General features: G+C 45.6%; 1 protein-coding gene across 1 annotated transcript in view; it reads left to right on the top strand.

Annotated features, from left to right (window-relative positions):
* The window catches only part of LOC129822320 (serine/threonine-protein kinase NLK-like), a 136245-nt gene extending 110441 nt beyond the window's left edge, over positions 1–25804 (top strand). The window contains exons 8-11 of the mRNA XM_055880514.1: positions 15036–15122; positions 16236–16434; positions 21726–21819; positions 22389–25804. Of these exons, the coding sequence (XP_055736489.1) occupies positions 15036–15122; positions 16236–16434; positions 21726–21819; positions 22389–22443 (435 nt within the window). The 3' untranslated portion in view covers positions 22444–25804. The remainder of the gene's footprint in view (positions 1–15035; positions 15123–16235; positions 16435–21725; positions 21820–22388) is intronic.
* The last annotated feature ends 1081 nt before the right edge of the window (positions 25805–26885 follow it).

The following is a 26885-nucleotide window of genomic DNA, read 5'->3' as shown; positions in this document are numbered from 1 at the left end:
CTCTAATGTAGCTTCCTCTCCTCTCCTTGACACTACTCTAATGTAGCTTCCTCTCCTCTCCTTGTCACTACTCTAATGTAGCTTCCTCTCCTCTCCTTGACACTACTCTAATGTAGCTTCCTCTCCTTGACACTATTCTAATGTAGCTTCCTCTCTGCTCCTTGTCACTACTCTAATGTAGCTTCCTCTCTGCTCCTTGTCACTACTCTAATGTAGCTTCCTCTCCTCTCCTTGACACTACTCTAATGTAGCTTCCTCTCCTCTCCTTGTCACTACTGTAATGTAGCTTCCTCTCCTCCTTGACACTACTCTAATGTAGCTTCCTCTCCTCTCCTTGACACTACTCTAATGTAGCTTCCTCTCCTTGACACTACTCTAATGTAGCTTCCTCTCCTTGACACTACTCTAATGTAGCTTCCTCTCCTTGACACTATTCTAATGTAGCTTCCTCTCCGCTCCTTGTCACTACTCTAATGTAGCTTCCTCTCCGCTCCTTGTCACTACTCTAATGTAGCTTCCTCTCCTCTCCTTGTCACTACTCTAATGTAGATCCTCTCCTTGACAGTACTCTAATTTAGCTTCCTCTCCTTGACACTACTCTAATTTAGCTTCCTCTCCTTGACACTACTCTAATGTAGCTTCCTCTCCTTGTCACTACTCTAATGTAGCTTCCTCTCCTTGACACTACTCTAATGTAGCTTCCTCTCGTTGTCACTACTCTAATTTAGCTTCCTCTCCTTGACACTACTCTAATGTAGCTTCCTCTCCTCTCCTTGTCACTACTCTAATGTAGCTTCCTTTCCACTCCTTGACACTACTCTAATGTAGCTTACTCTCCTCTCCTTGACAGTACTCTAATGTAGCTTCCTCTCCTTTCCTTGACACTACTCTAATGTAGCTTCCTCTCCTTTCCTTGACACTACTCTAATGTAGCTTCCTCTCCTCTCCTTGACACTACTCTAATGTAGCTTCCTCTCCTTTCCTTGACACTACTCTAATGTAGCTTCCTCTCCTCTCCTTGACACTACTCTAATGTAGCTTCCTCTCCTTGACACTACTCTAATGTAGCTTCCTCTCCTTGACACTACACTAATGTAGCTTCCTCTCCTTGACACTACTCTAATATAGCTTCCTCTCCTTGACACTACTCTAATGTAGCTTCCTCTCCTTGACACTACTCTAATGTCGCTTCCTCTCCTTGACACTACTCTAATGTAGCTTCCTCTCCTTGACACAACTCTAATGGAGCTTCCTCTCCTCTCCTTCTCACTACTCTAATGGAGCTTCCTCTCCTGTCCTCAACTGATCTCTTTCATCTGTACTGGTGTGAGAGAACAGGACAGGCAAGAGCAAATTCCAGGTAGTTATCCACCATATCACTTTAGAGCAAGCTGTAGATGAGGGAGAGAGGAAACGAGAAGAGGACACCACTTCAGAGTCCTGTGATCCACCCTGACTCATCCAGGAAAAGACGGCAATAACTGGTCCAGCCATATGAGATGTATAGTGAACTTGAATGAATGCGGACCTTAGATTCTTTACTAATGATTGTTTTCGTATAATCTAATAAAATAACCATGTTTTGAGGGGAAAATAGAACACATCAGGGTGCTGGTTCTCTTGGTGCTTTCTAAATAGATCTATGAGAATGGCTAGTGAAATGAAAACCATTGGTCTCTACTGTAGGCAGCGTTAGGAAACTAGCCCCCACCTACCCTGCTATGGAGGCTTAGGCAGGTCAATACCCCAAGCCAAATGAGTTTAGAAATCAGAGAATGGCTTGAAAGCCGCTAAGCACCCCCTCTCTCCACACGTATGCATCACTCCCTATCTTTCACTCTCTCTCTCTCACACGCACGCACGCACACCTCAACCACTTTGCTCTACCCTCGTACCACGGCGAAGCTAAGTGCAGCCTTTTCTGCTGAAACAGGAAGCCTCACTACCAATCTGTTGTCACCTGAGCTGTCTGTCTGGGTAGAGTAGTTACCAGAGGCTGCTACTCGCACGCTTCACTATGCTGCTGGAGCACACATCACTTAGCCTCCACACACACACACACACACACACACACACACACACACACACACACACACACACACACACACACACACACACACACACACACACACACACACACACACACACACACACACACACACACACACACACACACACACACACACACACACACACACACACACACACACACTCCAAATAAACCTGCCTACCCCTTTCTCCACATCTTTGTACAGAACAGTCTGACATGGCGTTGACACGCTGGTTGTGTTGGAACTCTCGTCTCTGCTAGTTTGTTCTAGTAATTACCTGCATGTTTATTGGCTCATCCTTCACCAGTCTTACCTCCTCTTAGCTCCAGGAGGCTACTGTAGCTAGTTAGCATTAGTAGCAGTTTTGCATGAGTAAACACATCTACTTGTCAACACCACCTTAAATCCCCCAGTTGCAACTCTTCCTTTCACAGTGCTCTGTTGTACCTGGCGCTGAGGCTGTGTCCTGGGAAGGCTTTGTTATTGTCTGGCAGAGTGATGTACAGCTTGTTTGTCTTACTCTGGGCGGGGGGGATGAGGGTGGAGAGAGATGGACGATGTTGGAGGGTGGGGGTGGGAGAGGCAGGCAGCTCGTACCGGTTGGTGTAAGGCCTCCCTCGGCAGGGCTAGGTCAGACCTGATGTTCCCTTCTATTTTAATAATAATTATATACATTATTTGTAAAGCACATTTCATACAATGTTTTGTAGCTCAAAGTGCATGTCGAGACAGAAACAAATATTTGTATCTTAGAAGAATGTCACATGTAGGGCTGTGGTGTTCATTACATTTTGTCAGCCGGTGATTGTCAAGCAAATAACTGCCGGTCTCATTGTAATTGACCATTAATTAAAATAAACACATTTAGCATCTTCTGGCTTCCACACATAGCCTACAAGCCGCTGATGCAGACCTTTGGAACATCTACATTTATAAAAGTCTAATAAATCCTTTTAATATAGCCTAAATCACAATAAATCCATTATTTTAGATAGGTCTGAAGAAACATGATATGATGAAAATGTAGTCTATTTCAGAAGAACAGAATAGCATACTCTGACATTATGTTAGGCCATGATCTGGCTATGCCATATGGCTGTGGGATACACTAATTAATTTAGCAGAAAAGATTTGCTTAGAATTCTGTGGCATTATTTAATAGTATGAAGAATACAATTGAACATAGCTGAATAAGATAGAAAGGATATTGAGCGGTTAATAAAGACACAGGTCCTCCTATATGCTTCAATTGGAGTTATTTATGCAACTTTACTTGTGATACAAACTTTATTAATACATTCTAGGGCTGCATGATGCGGATTTGAAAAAGAGTCACATAAAAGACAGATGCTGGCACTAAGACCGCACTCAGTCAGCTGTATAAAGAAATACGCAAACAGGAAACCACTCACCCAGAGGCGGCGCTCCTAGTGGCCGGAGACTTTAATGCAGGGAAACTCAAATCAGTTCTACCAAATTTCTATCAACATGTTAGATGTGCAACCAGAGGGCAAAAAATTCTAGATCACCTGTACTCCACACACAGAGATGCGTACAAAGCTCTCCCTCGCCCTCCATTTGGTAAATCAGACCACAACTCTATCCTCCTGATTCCCAAGCAAAAATTAAAGCAAGAAGCGCCAATGACTCGGTCTATAAAAAAGTGGTCAGTTGAAGCAGATGCTAAACTATAGGACTGTTTTGGTATCACAGACTTGAACATCTTCCGGGATTCTTCCGATTGCATTGAGGAGTACACCACATCAGTCACTGGCTTTATCAATAAGTGCATCGAGGACGTCGTCACCACAATGACTGTACGTACATACCCCAACCAGAAGCCATGGGTTACAGGCAACATTTGCACTGAGCTAAAGGGTAGAGCTGCCGCTTTCAAGGTGCGGGACACTAACCCGGAAGCTTACAAGAAATCCTGCTATGTCCTGCGACGAACGATATAACAGGCAAAGCGTCAATACAGTCCTAAGATTGAATCATACTATGCCGGCTCCGACGCTCATCTAATGTGGCAGGGCTTGCAAACTATTACAGACTACAAAGGGAAGCACAGCCGCGAGCTGCCCAGTGACATGCGCCTACCAGATGAGCTAAATCACTTCTATGCTCGCTTCGAGGCAAGCAACACTGAAGCATGCATGAGAGCATCAGCTGTTCCGGACGACTGTGTGATCACGCTCTTCGTAGCCGATGTGAGTAAGACCTTTAAACAGGGTCAACATACACAAGGCTGCGGGGCCAGACGGATTACCAGGACGTGTACTCCGGGCATGTGCTGACCAACTGGGAGGTGTCTTCACTGATATTTTCAACATGTCCCTGATTGAGTCTGTAATACCAACATGTTTCAAGCAGACCACCATAGTCCCTGTGCCCAAGAACACAAAGGCAACCTGCCTAAATGACTACAGACCTGTAGCACTCACGTCCGTAGCCATGAAGTGCTTTGAAAGGCTGGTAATGGCTCACATCAACACCATTATCCCAGAAATCCTAGACCCACTCCAATTTGCATACCGCCCAAACAGATCCACAGATGATGCAATCTCTATTGCACTCCACACTGCCCTTTCCCACCTGGACAAAAGGAACACCTATGTGAGAATGCTATTCATTGACTACAGCTCAGCGTTCAACACCATAGTACCCTCAAAGCTCATCACTAAGCTAAGGACCCTGGGACTAAACACCTCCCTCTGAAACTGGATCCTGGACTTCCTGACGGGCCGCCCCCAGGTGGTGAGGGTAGGTAGCAACACATCTGCCACGCTGATCCTCAACACTGAGCCCCCCAGGGGTGCGTGCTCAGTCCCCTCCTGTACTCACTGTTCACCCACGATTGCATGGCCAGGCACGACTCCAACACCATCAATAAGTTTGCAGATGACACAACACCAACAACGACGAGACAGCCTATAGGGAGGAGGTCAGAGACCTGGCCAGGTGGTGCCAGAATAACGACTACAGGAAAAGGAGGACCGAGCACGCCCCCCATTCTCATCGACGGGGCTGTAGTGGAGCAGGTTGTGAGCTTCAAGTTCCTTGGTGTCCACATCACCAACAAACTAGAATGGTCCAAACACACCAAGACACTCGTGAAGAGGGCACAACAAAGCCTATTCCCCCTCAGGAAACGAAAAAGATTTGGCATGTGTCTACAGCTGCAACATCGAGAGCATCCTGACTGGTTGCATCACTGCCTGGTACGGCAATTGCTTTGCCTCTGACCGCAAGGCACTACAGAAGGTTGTGCGTACGGCCCAGCACATCGCTGGGTCTAAGCTGCCTGCCATCCCAGGACCTCTACACCAAGCAGTGTCAGAGGAAGACCCAAAAATTGTCAAAGACCCCAGCCACCTCAGTCTGAGACTGTTCTCTCTACTACCGCATGGCAAGCGGTATCGGAGTGCCAAGTCTAGGACAAAAAGGCTTCTCAACAGTTTTTACCCCCAAGCCATAAGACTCCTGAACAGTTAATCAAATGGCTACCCGGACTATTTGCATTGTGTGCCCCCCCCCCCCCCCCCCCCCCCAACCCCTCTTTTACGCTGCTGCTACTCTCTGTTTATCATATATGCATAGTCACTTTAACTGTACATTCATGTACATATGTACATACTACCTCAATTGGCCCGACCAACCAGTGCTCTCGCACATTGGCTAACCGGGCTATCTGCATTGTGTCCCGTCACCCACCACCCGCCAACCCCTCTTTATGCTACTGCTACTCTCTGTTCATCATATATGCATAGTCAATTTAACCATATCTACATGTACATACTACCTCAATCAGCCTGACTAACCGGCGTCTGTATTTAGCCTCGCTACTGTATATAGCCTTGCTACTGTATATAGCCTGTCTTTCTACCATTTTATTTCTTTACTTACCTATTGTTCACATAATACATTTTTTGCACTATTGGTTAGAGCCTTTAAGTAAGCATTTCACTGTAATACCTGTTGTATTCGGCGCACGTGACAAATTAACTTTGATTTGATTTAAAAGGCATGAGCTCTGGACCCAACTGTGCGTGTAGATGAGTAGGCCTAACGAACAGCAAAAGCACTAGCCTATGTCAATCTACTATAACCCATAGTACAAAAGTTGGTCAACTTGTCCTTCTGTGCGAGAAAGAAATATTCCAAACATACTCTGGGACAGTTGTGGGATGCGATAGATCCCAAATTAATACAACCACTCACATCAAAACACCTTTTAAAAACAATGACGCTGATGCAACAGCCCAGAACATTTGACTTAAAATGTTGATTAACCATTAGGCTATTTCTTCACATTATAAGTGCAGCAATGCACACACGGCAGTAGGCTATAAAGTGTGTATCTTCCAAAATGCAATTAACGGGAAAACACCATTCTCAAAAGTGACCGCAAATGCAATTATGCATGTAGTGCTTTATTATAAAGGTGATTTTTACGGTGAAAATGATCTTCCCCAAACTTGAAACTCACGCGCTGCCTTCTGTATGTCAAGCGGATTAATGTGCTTAATTTGGCTACATGAGGTGTGTAGCAAAACAAGGCATGCACTGTTTCTTGCCTTACTGCACACGTTGGGCATCAAGTGATAGTACATCATTGACAAGTGATAATACATCATTGACAAGTGATAATACATCATTCACAAGTGATAATACATCATACTCAAGTGATAATACATCATACTCAAGTGATAATACATCATACTCAAGTGATAATACATCATACTCAAGTGATAATACATCATACTCAAGTGATAATACATCATTCACAAGTGATAATACATCATACTCAAGTGATAATACATCATTCACAAGTGATAATACATCATACTCAAGTGATAATACATCATACTCAAGTGATAATACATCATACTCAAGTGATAATACATCATTCAAAAGTGATAATACATCATAACAGATATAGCCCTTGGTTCTCTCCTGACCTGACTGCCCTTAACCAACAGAAAAACATCCTATGGCGTTCTGCATTAGCATCGAACAGCCCCCGTGATATGCAACTTTTCAGGGAAGCCAGAAACCAATATACACAGGCAGTTAGAACAGCCAAGGCTAGCTTTTTCAAGCAGAAATTTGCTTCCTGCAACACAAATTCAAAAAAGTTCTGGGACACCGTAAAGTCCATGGAGAATAAGAACACCTCCTCCCAGCTTCCAACCGCCCTGAAGATAGGAAACACTGTCACCACCGACAAATCCACTATAATTGAGAATTTCAATAAGCATTTTTCTACGGCTGGCCATGCTTTCCACCTGGCTACCCCTACCCCGGACAACAGCACTGCCCTCCCCTCTGCTACTCGCCCAAGCCTTCCCCATTTCTCTTTCTCCCAAATACAGTCAGCTGATGTTCTTAATGAGCTGCAAAATCTGGACCCTTACAAATCAGCCGGGCTAGATAATCTGGACCCTTTCTTTCTAAAACTATCTGCTGAAATTGTTGCCACCCCTATTACTAGCCTCTTCAACCTCTCTTTCGTGTCGTCTGAGATCCCCAAAGATTGGAAAGCAGCTGCGGTTATCCCCCTCTTCAAAGGGGGGGGACACCCTTGACCCTAACTGCTACAGACCTATATCTATCCTACCCTGCCTTTCTAAGGTCTTCGAAAGCCAAGTCAACAAACAGATTACCGACCATTTCGAATCACACCACACCTTCTCCGCTATGCAATCTGGTTTCAGAGCTAGTCATGGGTGCACCTCAGCCACGCTCAAGGTCATAAACGATATCGTAACCGCCATCGATAGGAAACAATACTGTGCAGCCGTATTCATTGACCTGGCCAAGGCTTTTGACTCTGTCAATCACCACATCCTCATTGGCAGACTCGACAGCCTTGGTTTCTCTAATGATTGCCTCGCCTGGTTCACCAACTACTTCTCTGATAGAGTTCAGTGTGTCAAATCGGAGGGTCTGTTGTCCGGGCCTCTGGCAGTCTCTATGGGGGTGCCACAGGGTTCAATTCTTGGACCGACTCTCTTCTCTGTTTACATCAATGATGTCGCTCTTGCTGCTGGTGATTCTCTGATCCACCTCTACGCAGACGACACTATTCTGTATACTTCTGGCCCTTCTTTTGACACTGTGTTAACAACCCTCCAGGCGAGCTTCAATGCCATACAACTCTCCTTCCGTGGCCTCCAACTGCTCTTAAATACAAGTAAAACCAAATGCATGCTCTTCAACCGATCGCTGCCTGCTCCTGCCCGCCTGTCCAACATCACTACTTTAGACGGCTCTGACTTAGAATATGTGGACAACTACAAATACCTAGGTGTCTGGTTAGACTGTAAACTCTCCTTCCAGACCCACATCAAACATCTCCAATCCAAAGTCAAATCTAGAATTGGCTTCCTATTCCGCAACAAAGCATCCTTTACTCATGCTGCCAAACATACCCTTGTAAAACTGACCATCCTACCAATCCTCGACTTCGGTGATGTCATTTACAAAATAGCCTCCAAAACCCTACTCAATAAATTGGATGCAGTCTATCACAGTGCCATCCGTTTTGTCACCAAAGCCCCATATACTACCCACCACTGCGACCTGTACACTCTCGTTGGCTGGCCCTCGCTTCATACTCGTCGCCAAACCCACTGGTTCCAGGTCATCTACAAGACCCTGCTAGGTAAAGTCCCCCCTTATCTCAGCTCGCTGGTCACCATAGCAGCACCTACCCGTAGCACGCGCTCCAGCAGGTATATCTCTCTAGTCACCCCCAAAACCAATTCTTCCTTTGGACGCCTCTCCTTCCAGTTCTCTGCTGCCAATGACTGGAACGAACTGCAAAAGTCTCTGAAACTGGAAACACCTATCTCCCTCACTAGCTTTAAGCACCAGCTGTCAGAGCAGCTCATAGATTACTGCACCTGTACATAACCCATCTACAATTTAGCCCAAACAACTACCTCTTTACCTACTGTATTTATTTATTAATTTATTTTGCTCCTTTGCACCCCATTATTTCTGTCTCTACTTTGCACTTTCTTCCAATGCAAACCAACCATTCCAGTGTTTTTTTTTTAGTTTTTATTTTACTTGCTGTGTTGTACTCACTTCGCCTCCATGGCCTTTTTATATTTTTATTTATTTATACATATATCTGTTTGCCTTCACCTCCCTTATCTCACCTCACTTGCTCACATTGTATATAGACTTATTATTTTTATTTTTTTCACTGTATTATTGACTATATGTTTGTTTTTACTCCATGTGTAACTATGTGTTGTTGTATGTGTCGAACTGCTTTGCTTTATCTTGGCCAGGTCGCAATTGTAAATGAGAACGTGTTCTCAATTTGCCTACCTGGTTAAATAAAGGTTAAATAAATAAATAAAAATTTAAAAAAATCATACGCAAGTGATAATACATCATTCACAAGTGATAATACATCATTCACAAGTGATAATACATCATACTCAAGTGATAATGCATCATTCTCAAGTGATAATACATCATACTCAAGTGATAATACATCATTCACAAGTGATAATACATCATTCACAAGTGATAATATATCATTCACAAGTGATAATACATCATTCACAAGTGATAATACATCATTCACAAGTGATAATACATCATACTCAAGTGATAATACATCATACTCAAGTGATAATACATCATTCACAAGTGATAATACATCATACTCAAGTGATAATACATCATACTCAAGTGATAATATATCATACTCAAATGATAATACATCATTCACAAGTGATAATACATCATACTCAAGTGATAATACATCATACTCAAGTGATAATACATCATACTCAAGTGATAATACATCATTCACAAGTGATAATACATCATTCACAAGTGATAATACATCATTCTCAAGTGATAATATTGTCACCCATCAGACTATTCTTAATTTAATCTTGTCTTTACATAAACTAAATAATATATGCGTGAAATTTGTTTGGGAGAAGACTAGTTGGAGAAGACTAGTTGGAGAAGACTAGTTGCCGTGACTAAACAATTACATGGAATTTGACTGAAGTCATGACTCATGACCGCCAGTGTGGCGTTAATAAGGTCACCATAACAGCCCTAGTCACATGTACTATTTGGCCTTAAAAAGTTTCTTACATGCTTCAGTCATTTAGACACATGCAAAATGAAGCATCAAGTGTTGTGAAAAGTTTAGGCAACACTGTGTGTTGTCTTTACAGTTCAGTAGACTCTGTACCTTTTGTGTCTGTCACTTTGAATGTCAAGTATCTGTATGTATCAACACAGTGAGTAATGTTTGTTGAAAGATCACCACGCTCATTTAGTGACAAATATTTGTCACAGTGTAAAGAAGGCCATAGAATGCCATAGCATAGTTTCTAGATCCAGAAATGCAACATTGCGAGACTTCCGGGAACGCTTGTGAAACAGACCACAGGCCAGGGTTTGGGGTTTTAGAAGTCAATGAGAGAAGTTAATTTTTTTCTCCCGAGTTGTTAAAGGAACAACCTAGATTCGAGCCAATGTCTTACATAGTTAATTTTTAATACTCCAACCTCGTGAAAGTGACAAACTGACACATTTTCGTTAAAACAACTTTATATCGAAGGAGTGCTTTTGATTTGACGGTGTGCCCATGCGCAGTTTGGCGCTAGACGACCGTTAGACCCGATGACGCATTTCTACGCATCGTTGGCTAGGTTAGCTAGCCATCGTGCCATGACACTGCCTACAAGTGTGATCAGGGATTTCTCATGAAGAAAGTGTTTTAGCCGATCTTCATACTGTACTCTCTTTGGGCATAGTGTGTGTTGTTTGTGTGTTGGGGGGGTTGAGGAGGGGATGGACTGCAGGGGTCCCATGGGTTTCACCACACAGGAAGCTCATCTGTGTCCCGCTGAGTAAAGTCCCCAGAGCTATGGCTAGAAAAGAGAGCAGCGCCAAACCAACCTGTAACCTCGTTCTCGCTCTTCTCGTACATCAGAACGGGAGCGTTGGCCCACTACTCCCCTAACACTGTGGCTTTGTGTCTGTCTGTGCTGTGGGTTCCTTTGTCGAACTGAAACATGCAAAACTCTGCGCTGTGCAGTCTAATGGGGACATATCGAATGATTAAACCCTTGAGTTAGTAGCAAGTTGTTCTGTAACAATGCAAGTTGTTTGATCAGGCATAATTCATGCCCTTACATTACTGTGTAGTACAGTAGTGATCATCATTTTAGGGTGGCACTAGCAGGTTGTAAAGTGTTTATGACAGGGATATTACATTGTTATATAAACCTCGACAGGTTGATTGCCTCAGCTATCTTATGAACCACTTGCTTTGTTCACTGTGACATAATCAATCGTCTTTCTTAGAGAGATCAACACTACATAATGTGTGGGAGATAGATAGATACCTTGAAAGGAGATACATACCCAGTAAGGAGATACATAGATAGCCTGTTAGGAGATAGATACAGTTGAAGTCAGAAGTTTACATACACTTAGGTTGGAGTCATTAAAACTAGTTTTTCAACCACTCCACAAATTTCTTGTGAACAAACTATAATTTTGACAAGTCGGTTAGGACATCTACTTTGTGCATGACGCAAGTAATTGTTCCAACAATTGTTTACAGACAGATTATTTCACTTATAATTCATTGTATCACAATTCCAGTGGGTCAGAAGTTTACATACACTAAGTTGACTGTCCCTTTAAACAGCTTGAAAAGTTCCAGAAAATGATATCATGGCTTTAGAAGCTTCTGATAGGCTAATTAACATAATTTGAGTCAATTGAAGGTGTACCTGTGGATGTATTTCAAGGCCTACCTTCAAACTCTGTGCCTCTTTGCTTGACATCATGGGAAAATCAAAAGAAATCAGCCAAGACCTCAGGAAAAAATAATTGTTGACCTCCACATGTCTGGTTCATCCTTGGGAGCAATTTCCAAATGCCTAAAGGTACCTCGTTCATCTGTACAAACAATAGTATGCAAGTATAAACACCATGGGACCACGCAGCCATCATACAGCTCAGGAAGGAGACGCATTCTGTCTCCTAGAGATGAACGTACTTTGGTGCAAAAAGTGCAAATCAATCCCAGAACAACTGCAAAGGACTTGTGAAGTTACTGGAGGAAACAGGTACAAAAGTATCTATATCCACAGTAAAATTAGTCCTTTATTGACATAACCTGAAAGGCTGCACAGCAAGGAAGAAGCCACTCCTCCAAAACCACCGTAAAAAAGCCAGACAACGGTTTGCAAATGCACATGGGGACAAAGATCGTATTTTTTTTGAGAAATGTCCTCTGGTCTGATGAAACAAAAATAGAACTGTTTGGCCATAATGACTATCGTTATGTTTGGAGGAAAAAGGGGGAAGCTTGCAAGCCGAAGAACACCATCCCAACCGTGACGCACGGGGGTGGCAGCATCATGTTGTGGGGGTGCTTTGCTGCAGGAGGGACTGGTGCACTTCACAAAATAGATGGCATCATGAGGTAGGAAAATGATGTGTATATTTTGAAGCAACATCTCAAGACATCAGTCAGGAAGTTGAAGCTTGGTCGCAAATAGGTCTTCCAGATGGACAATGACCCCAAGCATACTTCCAAAGTTGCGGCAAAATGGCTTAAGGACAACAAGTCAAGGTATTGGAGTGGCCATGACAAAGCCCTGACCTCAATCCTATAGAAAATTTGTGGGCAGAACTGAAAAAGCTTGTGCGAGCAACGAGGCCTACAAACCTGACTCAGTTACACCAGCTCTGTCAGTCGGAATGGGCCAAGATTCACCCAACTTATTGTGGGAAGCTTGTAGAAGGCTACCCAAAGTGTTTGACCCAAGTTAAACAATTTAAAGGCAATGCTACCAAATACTAATTGAGTATATGTTAACTTCTGACCCACTGGGAATGTGATGAAAGAAATAAAAGCTGAAATAAATTACTCTCTACTATTATTCTGACATTTCACATTCTTAAAATAAATTGGTGATCCTAACTGAACTAAGACAGGGAATTTTTACTAGGATTAAATGTCAGGAATTGTGAAAAACTGAGTTTAAATGTATTTGGCTGAGATGTATGTAAACTTCCGACTTCAACTATAGATAGATAGATAGATAGATAGATAGATAGATAGATAGATAGATAGCCTGTTAGGAGATAGAACTAAGCCCTGTAAATACACCTCTCTAGCCCGTGACTCTGTGCTCCTTGAGAAGCTGGGCTGTGGCTAGCTGAGAGAAAGAAAGCCTTGACCTGGCTCTGGCTAGCTGAGAGAGAAAAAACCCTGACTCTACTCTGGCTAGCTAAGAGAAAGCCCTGACCTGGCTCAGGCTGCTTACAACAACAAGGCCTTGGGGCACTGTGACATCACACCACCACTCTAGCTGTCCAATCAATTGCCATGCAGGGAAAAGCTCAAAATTCAATGTTGAAATACTATCTCAACCCAGTTACCAGAACTACTGCTGATGGCTGCACAGTGCACACACACCAGGCAATGTACACATTTTTGCTTAGCCTGAGGGGTTTGGAGTGGGCTGGTTGACCACTTGCCCTAGTTTGAGAGGAGATGCCTCTGTTCTCCGGCTAGAGACGGAGATTAGCTGCTGTTATTACCGCATCTGTGTGTTGTCTTTAAAGAGAACCTTCAGCTGCTCTCATACAGTCTCTTCCTTCACAGTGTTTGACAGTGTGAGTTTCTGAGTGATGTCTAGTCTGAAACAGCGCCATGGCCATTATGTCACCATTCAGCCTCTCTTCCTGAGTCATCATTTGGCTGTGTCCCGGGCGGCATCATGGGGCCGGGACAGGGACAGGGGTCCAGCCTCACCTCCCTCTCTCTCCTGCTCTCCTCGCCCTTCATCTGTCTAGAACTCCATCCCCTGCTAATCCCAGGCTAATGCCTACTAATACTACTGTGCACCGCAACGCTCTTTCTATCTCTCTCTCTCAGCCTAGCACCGTGCCCCATCACACTGCCACCATGGCAACACACACACACTGATGTAACACACACACACAAAGCACAGTCTCCTCTGCTCTCTTCTCCTTCCCCTCTCCTCTGCTCTCTTCTCCTTCCCCTCTCCTCTGCTCTCTTCTCCTTCCCCTCTCCTCTGCTCTCCTCTCCCTCTCCTCTCCTCTGCTCTCGTCGCCCTCTCCTCTGCTCTCCTCTCCCTCTCCTCTGCACTCCTTCCCCTCTCATCTGCTCTCTTCTCCCCCTCTCCTCTGCTCTCCTCTCCTCTGCTCTCGTCCCCCTCTCCTCTCCTTGGTGATTGTGCTAGGTGAAACACAGCGGAGGGAATAATGTGTGAGTGACAGAAAGTCATATCCCGATGAGCGTGAATCACCAGTCGGGGCTTGCATCTGCTCGCACCGGCAAAACCTAATCAGGGAAAACAAGCGATTAACGGTGTGCTTTTTCAATCAACTTTGTTGAGTTTGATAGAGAGAGATAGAGAACGAGAGAGAGAGAGACAGAGCAGGGGATAGATGGATGGGGGCAGGGAAAATAATTGGAGTGTAAAAATAACTTGCTCATTGTTCTTCTGGGCCCACCTCCTCGTAGAGATAAGCACACGGCTATCATTTGAAGGATCCCTTTGGCGGCAGCGTGGAAGACGTGAAGGAGAGATTTGTAAAATCATTGGCTGTGGTTGGCTTTGATGCCACAGATAAGATCTAGGACTCAATTCAATTGAATCCACATTGTAATATGCACGCAGTAGCCCTTGACTTTTCCCGTTGTCACATAACATCACGTCATGTTTTTTGGTGCTGTACAAAAACTGTACTACCAGGTAGATGCTTCTTCTGAGTGTCAAAACTGTCATGTTGAATGTACAATTCATGATATCATTATCCAAGGTGTTTTCACAGTTCTTAAAATCCCAATGTAAACAAAACAAGGCCAGCATTGAAAAGCTTTATTTGGTTAAGTTGACTGTCAGTGTGACTATTTGACTGACTGTATGACATTTCCTGTCTCTGCAGCCATCCCTTCCTGTCCTGTACACCCTGTCCAGCCAGGCCACCCACGAAGCTGTCCACCTCCTGTGCAGGATGCTTGTGTTCGATCCGGTGAGTAGTGTGCGTGCGCCTGACTGCCTGTTGGGAAACAGACCATTATACTCCACAGTAATAGGATGCAATTTCTGCCTAACCAAAGAAAATAAACAAAAATAATCTCCTCATTACAAGTAATGGTTCAATGGCTAAATGGCCTGCAGATTGGACACCATATGTAGAGACGTAAAAAAAAATACTCTACTCAAGAGTTTTGGCTCCTACTTACACAGACTGAAGCAGCTTTTTGGCTTTCTGACTGAATAATTATTTTCCTAAAACGTACGAGTATACCTTATGTTACACAGACAGTTTTTGCATCACTTCAGTACAGTACAGTCAACTGCAATACACATTGGCAGGATATGAATTTAACATCCTAGGGTGTCGATTCTGAACAAAGGGAACATGGGGAAGGTGATGGTAACCCTAGACACTATTGTCACTGACTCTAATCAACAATCCAACTTTGGATTGAATGAAATTTCCTTCAATGGCAGGCTTTCACCTCTGGCCAGTGGCCAATCCAGGGTGATGGACAGCCAGCATGTAAAACTGTTCCCTTCCCCCAATGCAAATGTCTCCAAGTCCAACCCCTATGTTGACCTGTTGACGCTTATTCACTGAATTATAAACAAAAGGAGGTTGATTAACTTTGCCGTCTTCTCTCCCCGACTTCTTGGGGAAATAAGATGAAGCTCTGTCACTAACAGATTAATAGGAGTCTGACACATGGTAATAATGGGGAAACATTGAGTTATCGAGGCCTACTGAATACAGGGTTGTCTCATGGATATCTGTAATGTGGAAATAAGCAGACCTTTCTTTTCGGACATCTTTATTCAGACCAGAGGGAAGTTTTTCTCCCCCTTCGTTTTAAAGTCTGGCACCTGTCAGTGGGATATTGCTGACTAGTCAGTTGGTTATTCAGTTGAGGCTGATTTGATTTGATTCCAAGGTCTAGTTTTAATGTGGGGTGTCCTCAAAATGTGCAGTAGCCTGCTGTTTATGAGAGACTGCAAACACTTTATTAAACATACCATTTGATTTGGAGAGATTTCATAGTCCTGTATGTATTCCATCAGTGTGTGTAGTCTGTGTACATCAGTGTGTGTTTGGCCCTCCCAGTCGAAGCGGATCTCAGCGAAGGATGCCCTGGCCCACCCCTACCTGGACGAGGGCCGACTGAGGTACCACACCTGCATGTGTAAGTGCTGCTACACCACCTCCTCTGGTCGCGTCTACACCAGCGACTTCGAGCCCGTCACCACACCCAAGTTTGACGATGGCTTCGAGAAGAATCTGACCTCCGTCAGACAGGTCAAAGGTGAGTCTGTCCACCAACCAGCAGAGTGCAGAGTTTTGCTGTGGGAATTAGGCCTTTTTTGTTTTGATTGTTTTGTTTTATCCTCTGTTTTAGGCCTATCTAGCTCATCCATTGTTATTCCCTTCATGTTATCGGGTTATGTTTTATCCTCTGTTTTAGGCCTATTGTAACGGCTGTCTTTCAGTGAGTTAGTAGACCAAGGCGCAGCGGGTGATGAATACATAATGCTTTATTGTAATACGAAGAACAGACACGAAAATACACTTGACTAATTTACAAAATAACAAAACGAACTAGACAGACCTAAACTACGAACTTACATGAAACGAAGAACACATGAACAGGAACGACCGAACGAGACGAGACAAGACAGTACCGTGTGGTGCAATAAACACAGAGACAATCACCCACAAACAAACAGTGAGAACAACCTACCTTAATATGACTCTCAATTAGAGGAAAACGCAAAACACCTGCCTCTAATTAAGAGCCATACCAGGCAACCCAAAACCAACATAGAAACGGAAAACATATCCTCTGGCGAGCTCCCGACTTGCTTGGCGGCTCTGGCAGCTCCTGACTGGCTGGCGGCTCTGGCAGCTCCTGACTGGCTGGCGGCTCTGGCAGCTCCTGACTGGCTGGCGGCTCTGGCAGCTCCTGACTGGCTGGCGGCTCTGGCAGCTCCTGACTGGCTGGCGGCTCTGGCAGCTCCTGACTGGCTGGCGGCTCTGGCAGCTCCTGACTGGCTGGCGGCTCTGGCAGCTCCTGACTGGCTGGCGGCTCTGGCAGCTCCTGACTGGCTGGCGGCTCTGGCGGCTCCTGACTGACGGACGGCCATGGCGGCTCCTGACTGACGGACGGCTCCGGACTGAGTGGCAGCTCCGGACTGAGTGGCAGCTCATGACTGTAGGGCAGCTCATGACTGTAGGGCAGCTCATGACTGTAGGGCAGCTCATGACTGTAGGGCAGCTCATGACTGTAGGGCAGCTCATGACTGTATGGCAGCTCATGACTGTATGGCAGGTCATGACTGTATGGCAGCTCATGACTGTAGGGCAGCTCATGACTGGAGGGCAGCTCATGACTGTAGGGCAGCTCATGACTGGAGGGCAGCTCATGACTGTTGGGCAGCTCATGACTGGAGGGCAGCTCATGACTGGAGGGCAGCTCATGACTGTAGGGCAGCTCATGACTGGAGGGCAGCTCATGACTGTAGGGCAGCTCATGACTGTAGGGCAGCTCATGACTGTTGGGCAGCTCATGACTGTTGGGCAGCTCATGACTGTTGGGCAGCTCATGACTGTTGGGCAGCTCATGACTGTTGGGCAGCTCATGACTGTTGGGCAGCTCATGACTGGAGGCAGCTCATGACTGGAGGGCAGCTCATGACTGGCTGGCGGCTCTGGCAGCTCCTGACTGGCTGGCGGCTCTGGCAGCTCCTGACTGGCTGGCGGCTCTGGCAGCTCCTGACTGGCTGGCGGCTCTGGCGGCTCCTGACTGGCTGGCGGCTCTGGCGGCTCCTGACTGGCTGGCGGCTCTGGCGGCTCCTGACTGGCTGGCGGCTCTGGCGGCTCCTGACTGGCTGGCGGCTCTGGCGGCTCCTGACTGGCTGGCGGCTCTGGCGGCTCCTGACTGGCTGGCGGCTCTGGCGGCTCCTGACTGGCTGGCGGCTCTGGCGGCTCCTGACTGGCTGGCGGCTCTGGCGGCTCCTGACTGGCTGGCGGCTCTGGCGGCTCCTGACTGACGGACGGCTCTGGCGGCTCCTGACTGACGGACGGCTCTAATGGCTCGGGACAGACGGGCGGCTCTAATGGCTCGTGGCAGACGGATGGCTCAGAAGGCGCTGGGCAGACGGATGGCTCAGAAGGCGCTGGGCAGACGGATGGCTCAGAAGGCGCTGGGCAGACGGATGGCTCAAAAGGCGCTGGGCAGACGGATGGCTCAGAAGGCGCTGGGCAGACGGATGGCTCAGAAGGCGCTGGGCAGACGGATGGCTCAGAAGGCGCTGGGCAGACGGATGGCTCAGAAGGCGCTGGGCAGACGGATGGCTCAGAAGGCGCTGGGCAGACGGATGGCTCAGAAGGCACCTGGGCAGACGGATGGCTCAGAAGGCGCTGGGCAGACGGATGGCTCAGACGGCGCTGGGCAGACGGATGGCTCAGACGGCGCTGGGCAGACAGATGGCTCAGACGGCGCTGGGCAGACAGATGGCTCAGACGGCGCTGGGCAGACAGATGGCTCAGACGGCGCTGGGCAGACAGATGGCTTAGACGGCGCTGGGCAGACAGATGGCTCAGGCGGAGCTGGGCAGACAGATGGCTCAGGCGGAGCTGGGCAGACAGGCAGTGCAGAAGGCGTTGGGCAGACGGCCGACTCTGCCCTGCTGAGGCGCACAGTAGGCCTGGTGCGTGGTGCCGGAACTGGAGGTACCGGGATGACGGCACGCACTTCAAGGCTAGTGCGGGGAGCAGGGATAGGGCACACTGACCTCTCGAAGCGCACTATAGGCCTGGTGCGTGGTACCGGAACTGGAGGTACCGGGCTGAGGGCACGCACCTCAGGGCGAGTGCGGGGAGAAGGAACAGTGCGTACAGGGCTCTGGAGACGCACAGGTGGCTTAGTGCGTGGTGCCGGAACTGGAGGCACTGGGCTGGAGACACGCACCATAAGGAGAGTGCGTGGAGGAGGAACAGGGCTCTGGAGACGCACAGGTGGCTTAGTGCGTGGTTTAGGCACTGGTGGTACTGGGCTGGGGCGAGGAGATAGCGCCGGAAATACCGGACCCTGTAGGCGTACTGGCTCCCTTGAGCACTGAGCCTGCCCAACCTTACCTGGTTGAATGCTCCCCGTTGCCCGACCAGTGCGGGGAGGTGGAATAACCCGCACCGGGCCATGTAGGCGAACCGGGGACACCATGCGTAAGGCTGGTGCCATGTAAGCCGGCCCAAGGAGACGTACTGGTGGCCAGATATGTAGGGCCGGCTTCATGACATTTGGCTCAATGCCCAATCTAGCCCTACCAGTGCGGGGAGGTGGAATAACCCGCACTGGGCTATGCACCCGTACAGGAGACACCGTGCGCTCTACTGCGTAACATGGTGTCTGCCCGTACTCCCGCTCTCCACGGTTAGCCTGGGAAGTGGGCACAGGTCTCCTACCTGCCCTCGGCCCACTACCTCTTAGCCCCCCCCCAAGAAATTTTTGGGTAGTACTTGCGGGCTTTTCGGGCTTCCGTGCTAGACACGTCCCCTCATAATGCCGGTTCCTCTCTCCGGTCTCCTCCGCTCTCCGAGCTGCCTCCAGCTGTTCCCATGGGCGGTGATTCACCTCCACTTTAGCCCATGGTCCCTTTCTTTCCATGATCTCCTCCCAAGACCATAAATCCTGCTTCGTGCGCTGTCGTTGCTGTCCATTAACCCGCTGCTTGATCTGGGTTTCGTGGGTGATTCTGTAACGGCTGTCTTTCGGTGAGTTAGTAGACCAAGGCGCAGCGGGGGATGAATACATAATGCTTTATTGCAATACGAAGAACAGACACGAAAATACACTTGACTAATTTACAAAATAACAAAACGAACTAGACAGACCTAAACTACGAACTTACATGAAACGAAGAACACATGAACAGGAACGACCGAACGAGACGAGACAGTACCTGTGGTGCAATAAACACAGACACAGCGACAATCACCCACAAACAAACAGTGAGAACAACCTACCTTAATATGACTCTCAATTAGAGGAAAACGCAAAACACCTGCCTCTAATTAAGAGCCATACCAGGCAACCCAAAACCAACATAGAAACGGAAAACATAGACTGCCCACCCAAAACTCACGCCCTGACCATCACACACATACAACACAACAGAAAACAGGTCAGGAACGTGACACCTATCTAGCTCATTCATTGTTATTCCCTTCATGTTACCGGGTTATGTTTTTCCACTGGGTTTGCAAAGAGAGGCAGCTTTAGCTAAAGCTAAGGGGTTCAATGGGTGGTAAATAGACATTCATCCATTGCTTACATTGTGAAAGACTTATCCCAACTTAACCTCGTACCACAATTATTGTGAAACTGGAAGCTTTACAGACACTTGAGGTCCTAATTTAATCCAATCAGCCCTGAGACCATGTGCAGATCATGCCTCTGTATGTTAAGGCGTCCTCATGCTTCCCAGCCGAAACAGTTCGGAAGAGTTTGTGCATATATTATGACAACATAAGTCTGTAGCCGAAGTCTACGCCCCTTTGTCATTGATTGGTCAACAGTAGGGATTCTTCAATAGTCTTTGTTGTCATACAATGAGAGACGACTTGTTTTGATGCGTATCTTTTAATTGAGAAATACTGCACCAAACATCTTAGTTAGATGTAAAATTGCGAAATCTCCTCTGCAAAAACTTCAAAATTAATGACAGATTTCTTGAGTTAATACGGACTATTTTGAGGAAGTGTATACTGGCTATGGCGTCTCAAAATGTCTAAACAGTACTATTGCATATTTTTTATATTTTTTCAAGTGAAGGTCTTTTAAGGGAGTATGCGAGCACACTTGTTCGGTACACTTGCAGAGTTCGGCTAGGCGGCAGTTAAACTGAAGCTTGCTGACGCCTTTAGTCACATCCCTAGAAGCACTCCCTCTCGTTTAGATGTTTGTTCTCTCTCGGCCTATCTCTTCCTCACCCTCCCACCCTCCTCTCTCTCTCGCTCTGCGGGGAGAGCCAGATCAGTGGTGGCCTGTTCTGTCAGCAGGTATTAGTGAGGATGTCTTCTAAACGCAGGCTTACTCTGGTGGATGGTCGAAATAAACCTGGCCTTCCTCCCTCCTCCTTCTCCCTCATCCTACTTCTCCCTCCCTTTCCTTTTCCTTCCTGTCTGGTACTTATTTCAACCATTTACCTGGTCCTAAGTCGTAGCTAGGCAACAAAGCTTGTTTTAATGAATCCCAATGAAGCTAAGTAATCAGTAGATCATTGTAATGCAACTTAAAGGGAAAGGGGGATACCTAGTCAGTTGTACAATGCATTCAACTGAAATGTGTCTTCTGCATTTAACTTAACCCCTCTGAATCAGAGTACCATTTTTCCACGGGATTTCAAAATACATACCCGGGTTATTTCTACGTGAAGATCCACACTTTGAAATAGATCTTTACCTAATTTCAAACAAGCAGTAAATACTGTATGATACAATTAGTCAACCCCGGTTAAAAACCTTACTGTGAAACTCAGTGTAACTGTAAAGACTGTGTTGGGTTCGTCTCCTTGAGCCTGTCTCTGTCTTCCACAGAGATCATTCACCAGTTCATCCTGGAGCAGCAGAAGGGGAACAGAGTGCCGCTCTGCATCAACCCCCAGTCAGCCGCTTTCAAAAGCTTTATCAGGTAAGACTAGAGGCCTCTGCCGGTAGATAAAACTGGATTCCTCATTGTTTGGATTTTTGGAATTGAGCTAGTTTGAAAGCTAACCACTTCTTAGAAACTTGATAGCTTGTTAGATGACATTTACCCACCTTGACCTGGTCCTGTGAGCATGTCAGCTTCCCTTCTCTTACCTGATCTACCTGCCACACCTTGGTACCTGTGTCCTTCTGTGTCACAACAAGAACAGTAACAGTCCATTCCATTGGCCAGCTTTGCTCACTGGCAGCCAATAAAAGTGTCTTTCTCCTTGCAGTTTGTTATTACCCAGCCTAAAATATCTGATTTGTGAGTTTCACTCCTGCCTCCATCCAGCCAACATCCTGAGAGTTATTGTTAAGGATTTGGTGCATTAGTTAATTGCTTTTTCCTCTGCAGTAGATGCATGCTGCTCACTAAACAGAAAGTGGTGCTGCGACAGTGCCAGTGACTGACCATACCTTTCCATCTCTCCCTGTCCCCTCATCTCTCTGTGTCCTCTTTTGTTCTTTGTTTCGCTCATCTCCCTCGCTGTCTCTCTCTCTCCCTGACAGTTCCACTGTGGCCCAGCCCTCTGAGATGCCCCCGTCCCCCCTGGTGTGGGAATAGCTGCTGTCTGGGACACGACCCTGCCCATGGCCCACGCTGGACTACTGAGGACAAGAAGAAGAAACCCCAACCTGCGTAGCATTTCACTGGAGTCTAGGACTAGCAATGTCCACTGTGTGTGTACTGTAATACTAACTATGAAGTTTTAAAATGAACCCAACCAACCACTGCTGACTGGGTTATGGAGGGACTTTTAGGGTGTGCTATGTATACAAGTGTATACCCACACTGCTCTGTAGATGCAAACCCACTAATGAATGCACACACACATGTGCATACAAACATTGTGCAGAGGTGGTATAAGAGCCACCCTTGTGTGCTTGAAAGTGTGTGTAAAGCCAGGGATGAGAAAGAGGCAGTATGCTACAGAGAGTCCTCGTAGTCTGCCTGCAGTCCCAGAGGGCAACGCACAGCTCCCATCCACTTCCATACACGCATAGTCGTCACTTATTTATTAAAGGAGGGAGACGGGGTCCGGAATGGGTGTTGTTTTATGTATAGAACGAGATTTAAGACTGTACCTACTCACGCTAGCTAATCCACCCCCCCGAGAAATCATAGAGTTCAATTAGAGATGAAGCTTTTTATTTATTTGTGGTGTACTGTTAAACAGTATAGTCAGAGGATTTCATTGTTTGTTTTTTTGTTAAATTTTTTTCTGCTCCATTGCTGTATGCTCTATGCCTGCTGTCTCCCGGGTTAGAAGTCAGTATTTGTGAAGAGATGTGTGCTCTGCATGCCATTTGGTTGCGATACATATGGCGAGAACCCCTCACACGGCACACCCACTCGCACACCTAACCCAAATGTGGGCATGTGGAAGTATGGCACTGTGTCAGTATTAGCTGGGTAAAATGAGGTAACCCTGGAATGTGGTTGCTTCAAAGAATAGACTATTAGTGCGAAGAGCCACTGAGAGCTGAAGTACTGTAGCATGACGGGGGACAGAGAGGCAGTAGTTTAGGGTACATATTGATATTGTGGGATTCGCACAGGTTTTGTGCTACAGTAACAAGAAGGCCATGTTGGGGTGCTACTTGGTCGTTGCATTTTCTCTCTGGAGACTCTGAGAGACCGAATTCAAGTAATCTGCTGTTAGACATACTGTACCATATGAACAGGCATGTTAAGAGTATAAAGGATACAGACATTCACTGGTTCCCCTGCCATGTCTGCTGAATCTATAGTCCTACCATACACTGTCCATGTTCTGTCAATACATACCTAGTTGAAGACAGACAAGCAAAATAATACGAAGATCAGCCAAACCAAAATAATACAATTATTCTAAAGAGAAAGCGAAACCAAGATTTAAAAAAATAGATGTTTGATGATACGAGGGGATGTTGCCATTCCTTGAAGACATTCATTCATTTCTGTAGGGTTGCTTATACGTGTGTCCTGTCACATGCGAATAAGAATGTTTAACTAACTACAGTGAGTTGCTTTGGTGAGGGTTTGTCACCTTATCAAGGGAATGGTGTCAAACAGATATATTAGGTCTACTTTAAACCTCACTCCCCAAAGCGATATTTCATGTTACCCACACCTACGCCAATAAAATAAACTCTCAGAAGAAAACAATTTAATATATTTTTTGATTATTATTTTTTAGTTCTTTCAGTCAACATTCTATGGCATGCTTTCTCATGATCCACAGAATATGATATGTAAATACATAAAAAAACGAATAGATTTCAAACTAAATCTACAATGGAGGAAAAAAACTAAGAAATTAAAACTCAAAACAATACTGCTGTATAGAAGGTGTATTAGCCTGCACATTTTTAGGGCTGTGCATTTTATTTTATTTTTGAGACTTGTATATATTTTATTTGGTCTTTAATTTGTTTTCCCCTGTACTAGAGTGTGTAGAAGACAAAAATAATCCAAAACAAAAATGATTCAGAAAACAAATGAAAAAACACATAACCAATTATGTTAATTGTGTCTTGTGTGTACTGCAGAGCTGCGGCTATATTGAAGTAGAAGGCTTTTTTCTTATTATTATTATACTACTATTATTATTATATTATTATTTCTTTTACCTTAGAGAAACACTTTACTATTGTGTTTATATGTATATAAAGGAATCACAATGTTGGTCTCTACCTCTTGAGCTCAATTACTTGGTTTGTCTACCTCCACAAGTTTATCATTTCATGTGGAGATTTAAAAATAAAACTTGAATGTCCCTTCCAGCTTTTATATTGAAATAAATAAAACACATGCAAGTTTCTTCTTCACTCATTTGAAAAACGATTAAAAATTTGCCAGAGGTGGGTTGCATACTATCATGTCATTGTATTAAAAACCCTATCAATAGCCAAGCAATTACAGACTGTTAGTTGACATTGAGTCATACATTTGATAGGCTATGACCCCCCCCCCCCCCCCCCCCCGTTTCCCTGTGTAATATGTATGTGAAGATGCTAGTATCTTTTCTTCAAGAGATTTTGGGTTGTAATGAAGTACAAAAACCCACTGATGCTCATTTTAAACGTGTACAAAAAAATAACGCAGACTAACTTGAACCTGCAACTGATATTTGGGCAAAATTTGGATAGATACTACTTGTGCTGTCACACATTTTATAAGACATTTGAAGTTTATACTCAGAGGTAATGTAATTTGAATACAATTTACGATAAATATATCTATAAAGCTCTGCTTACAAGGACCTTAAAGCCAATGTGAAGTTGAGACCGGAATTGACTCCTCGGATGTACTCACGTGTGTGTTGGGAAAAATGGCCGGTTTCTAAAAGTGTAGATTTGAAGTACAGTGGTGAAACTCATTAAATGTGACATTTAAAGAACGTCAGTGCTGTGGCTTTTATTCTTCTTCCTGCTTCATTATAGACCTAGACTGTTGCGTAGAATATGTAGATCATGTATTATACATAATGTCTGATTTCATCCTGGTTGAATGGGTGGTCCCGTGTGGCTCAGTTGGTAGAGCGTGGAGCTTGCAACGCCAGGGTTGTGGGTTTGATTTACAACTTACTGTAAGTCGCTCTAGATAAGAACATCTGCTAAATGACTAAAATGTAAAATTGTGTGATTATTTCAGGACTTTTACTGCCACCCAGTGGAGGACATTATCTTTAACAGTCTAAGCATTTCCAAAAAATGTGAGCACGTGATATACAATCAAATCGCATTGCTTTCACATTGGATTTTACCATGGTATATTCCACTGAGGGGAAGTGTACATCAATATAGACAGAATCTCAATTATTGTCCATATTAAAGGTGCTCTATGCAACAAGTCCAACGACAACAGCCCTTAATGTCTATGATATATCTGTAACAGTAAATGAATACAATTCCTTAAGAAAAATAAAGAATGTTGAACATTGTTTGAATCTATAGTTGCTTATTCATTGAGTAAGTCTGAAGGATACAAGACCATAATATACACTGCTCAGAAAAATAAAGGGAACACTTAAACAACACAATGTAACTCCAAGTCAATCACACTTCTGTGAAATCAAACTGTCCACTTAGGAAGCAACACTGATTGACAATAAATTTCACATGCTGTTGTGCAAATGGAATAGACAAAAGGTGGAAATTATAGGCAATTAGCAAGACAACCCCAAAAAAGGAGTGATTCTGCAGGTGGCGACCACAGACCACTTCTCAGTTCCTATGCTTCCTGGCTGATGTTTTAGTCACTTTTGAATGCTGGCGGTGCACTCACTCTAGTGGTAGCATGAAACGGAGTCTACAACCCACACAAGTGGCTCAGGTAGTGCAGTTCATCCAGGATGGCACATCAATGCGAGCTGTGGCAAAAAGGTTTGCTGTGTCTGTCAGCGTAGTGTCCAGAGCATGGAGGCGCTACCAGGAGACAGGCCAGTACATCAGGAGACGTGGAGGAGGCCGTAGGAGGGCAACAACCCAGCAGCAGGACCGCTACCTCCGCCTTTGTGCAAGGAGGTGCACTGCCAGCGCCCTGCAAAATGACCTCCAGCAGGCCACAAATGTGCATGTGACAGCATATGGTCTCACAAGGGGTCTGAGGATCTCATCTCGGTACCTATTGGCAGTCAGGCTACCTCTGGCGAGCACATGGAGGGCTGTGCGGCCCCACAAAGAAATGCCACCCCACACCATGACTGACCCATCGCCAAACCGGTCATGCTGGAGGATGTTGCAGGCAGCAGAACGTTCTCCACGGCGTCTCCAGACTCTGTCACGTCTGTCACATGTGCTCATGTGCTCAGTGTGAACCTGCTTTCATCTGTGAAGAGCACAGGGCGCCAGTGGCGAATTTGCCAAACTTGGTGTTCTCTGGCAAATGCCAAAACGTCCTGCACGGTGTTGGCTGTAAGCACAACCCCCACCTGTGGACGTCGGGCCCTCATACCACCCTCATGGAGTCTGTTTCTGACCGTTTGAGCAGACACATGCACATTTGTGGCCTGCTGGAGGCCA

Source organism: Salvelinus fontinalis, chromosome 24 (genome assembly GCF_029448725.1).
Source record: "Salvelinus fontinalis isolate EN_2023a chromosome 24, ASM2944872v1, whole genome shotgun sequence".
NCBI classification, from domain to species: domain Eukaryota; kingdom Metazoa; phylum Chordata; class Actinopteri; order Salmoniformes; family Salmonidae; genus Salvelinus; species Salvelinus fontinalis.
This window is presented reverse-complemented; position numbering and strand designations above follow the sequence as displayed.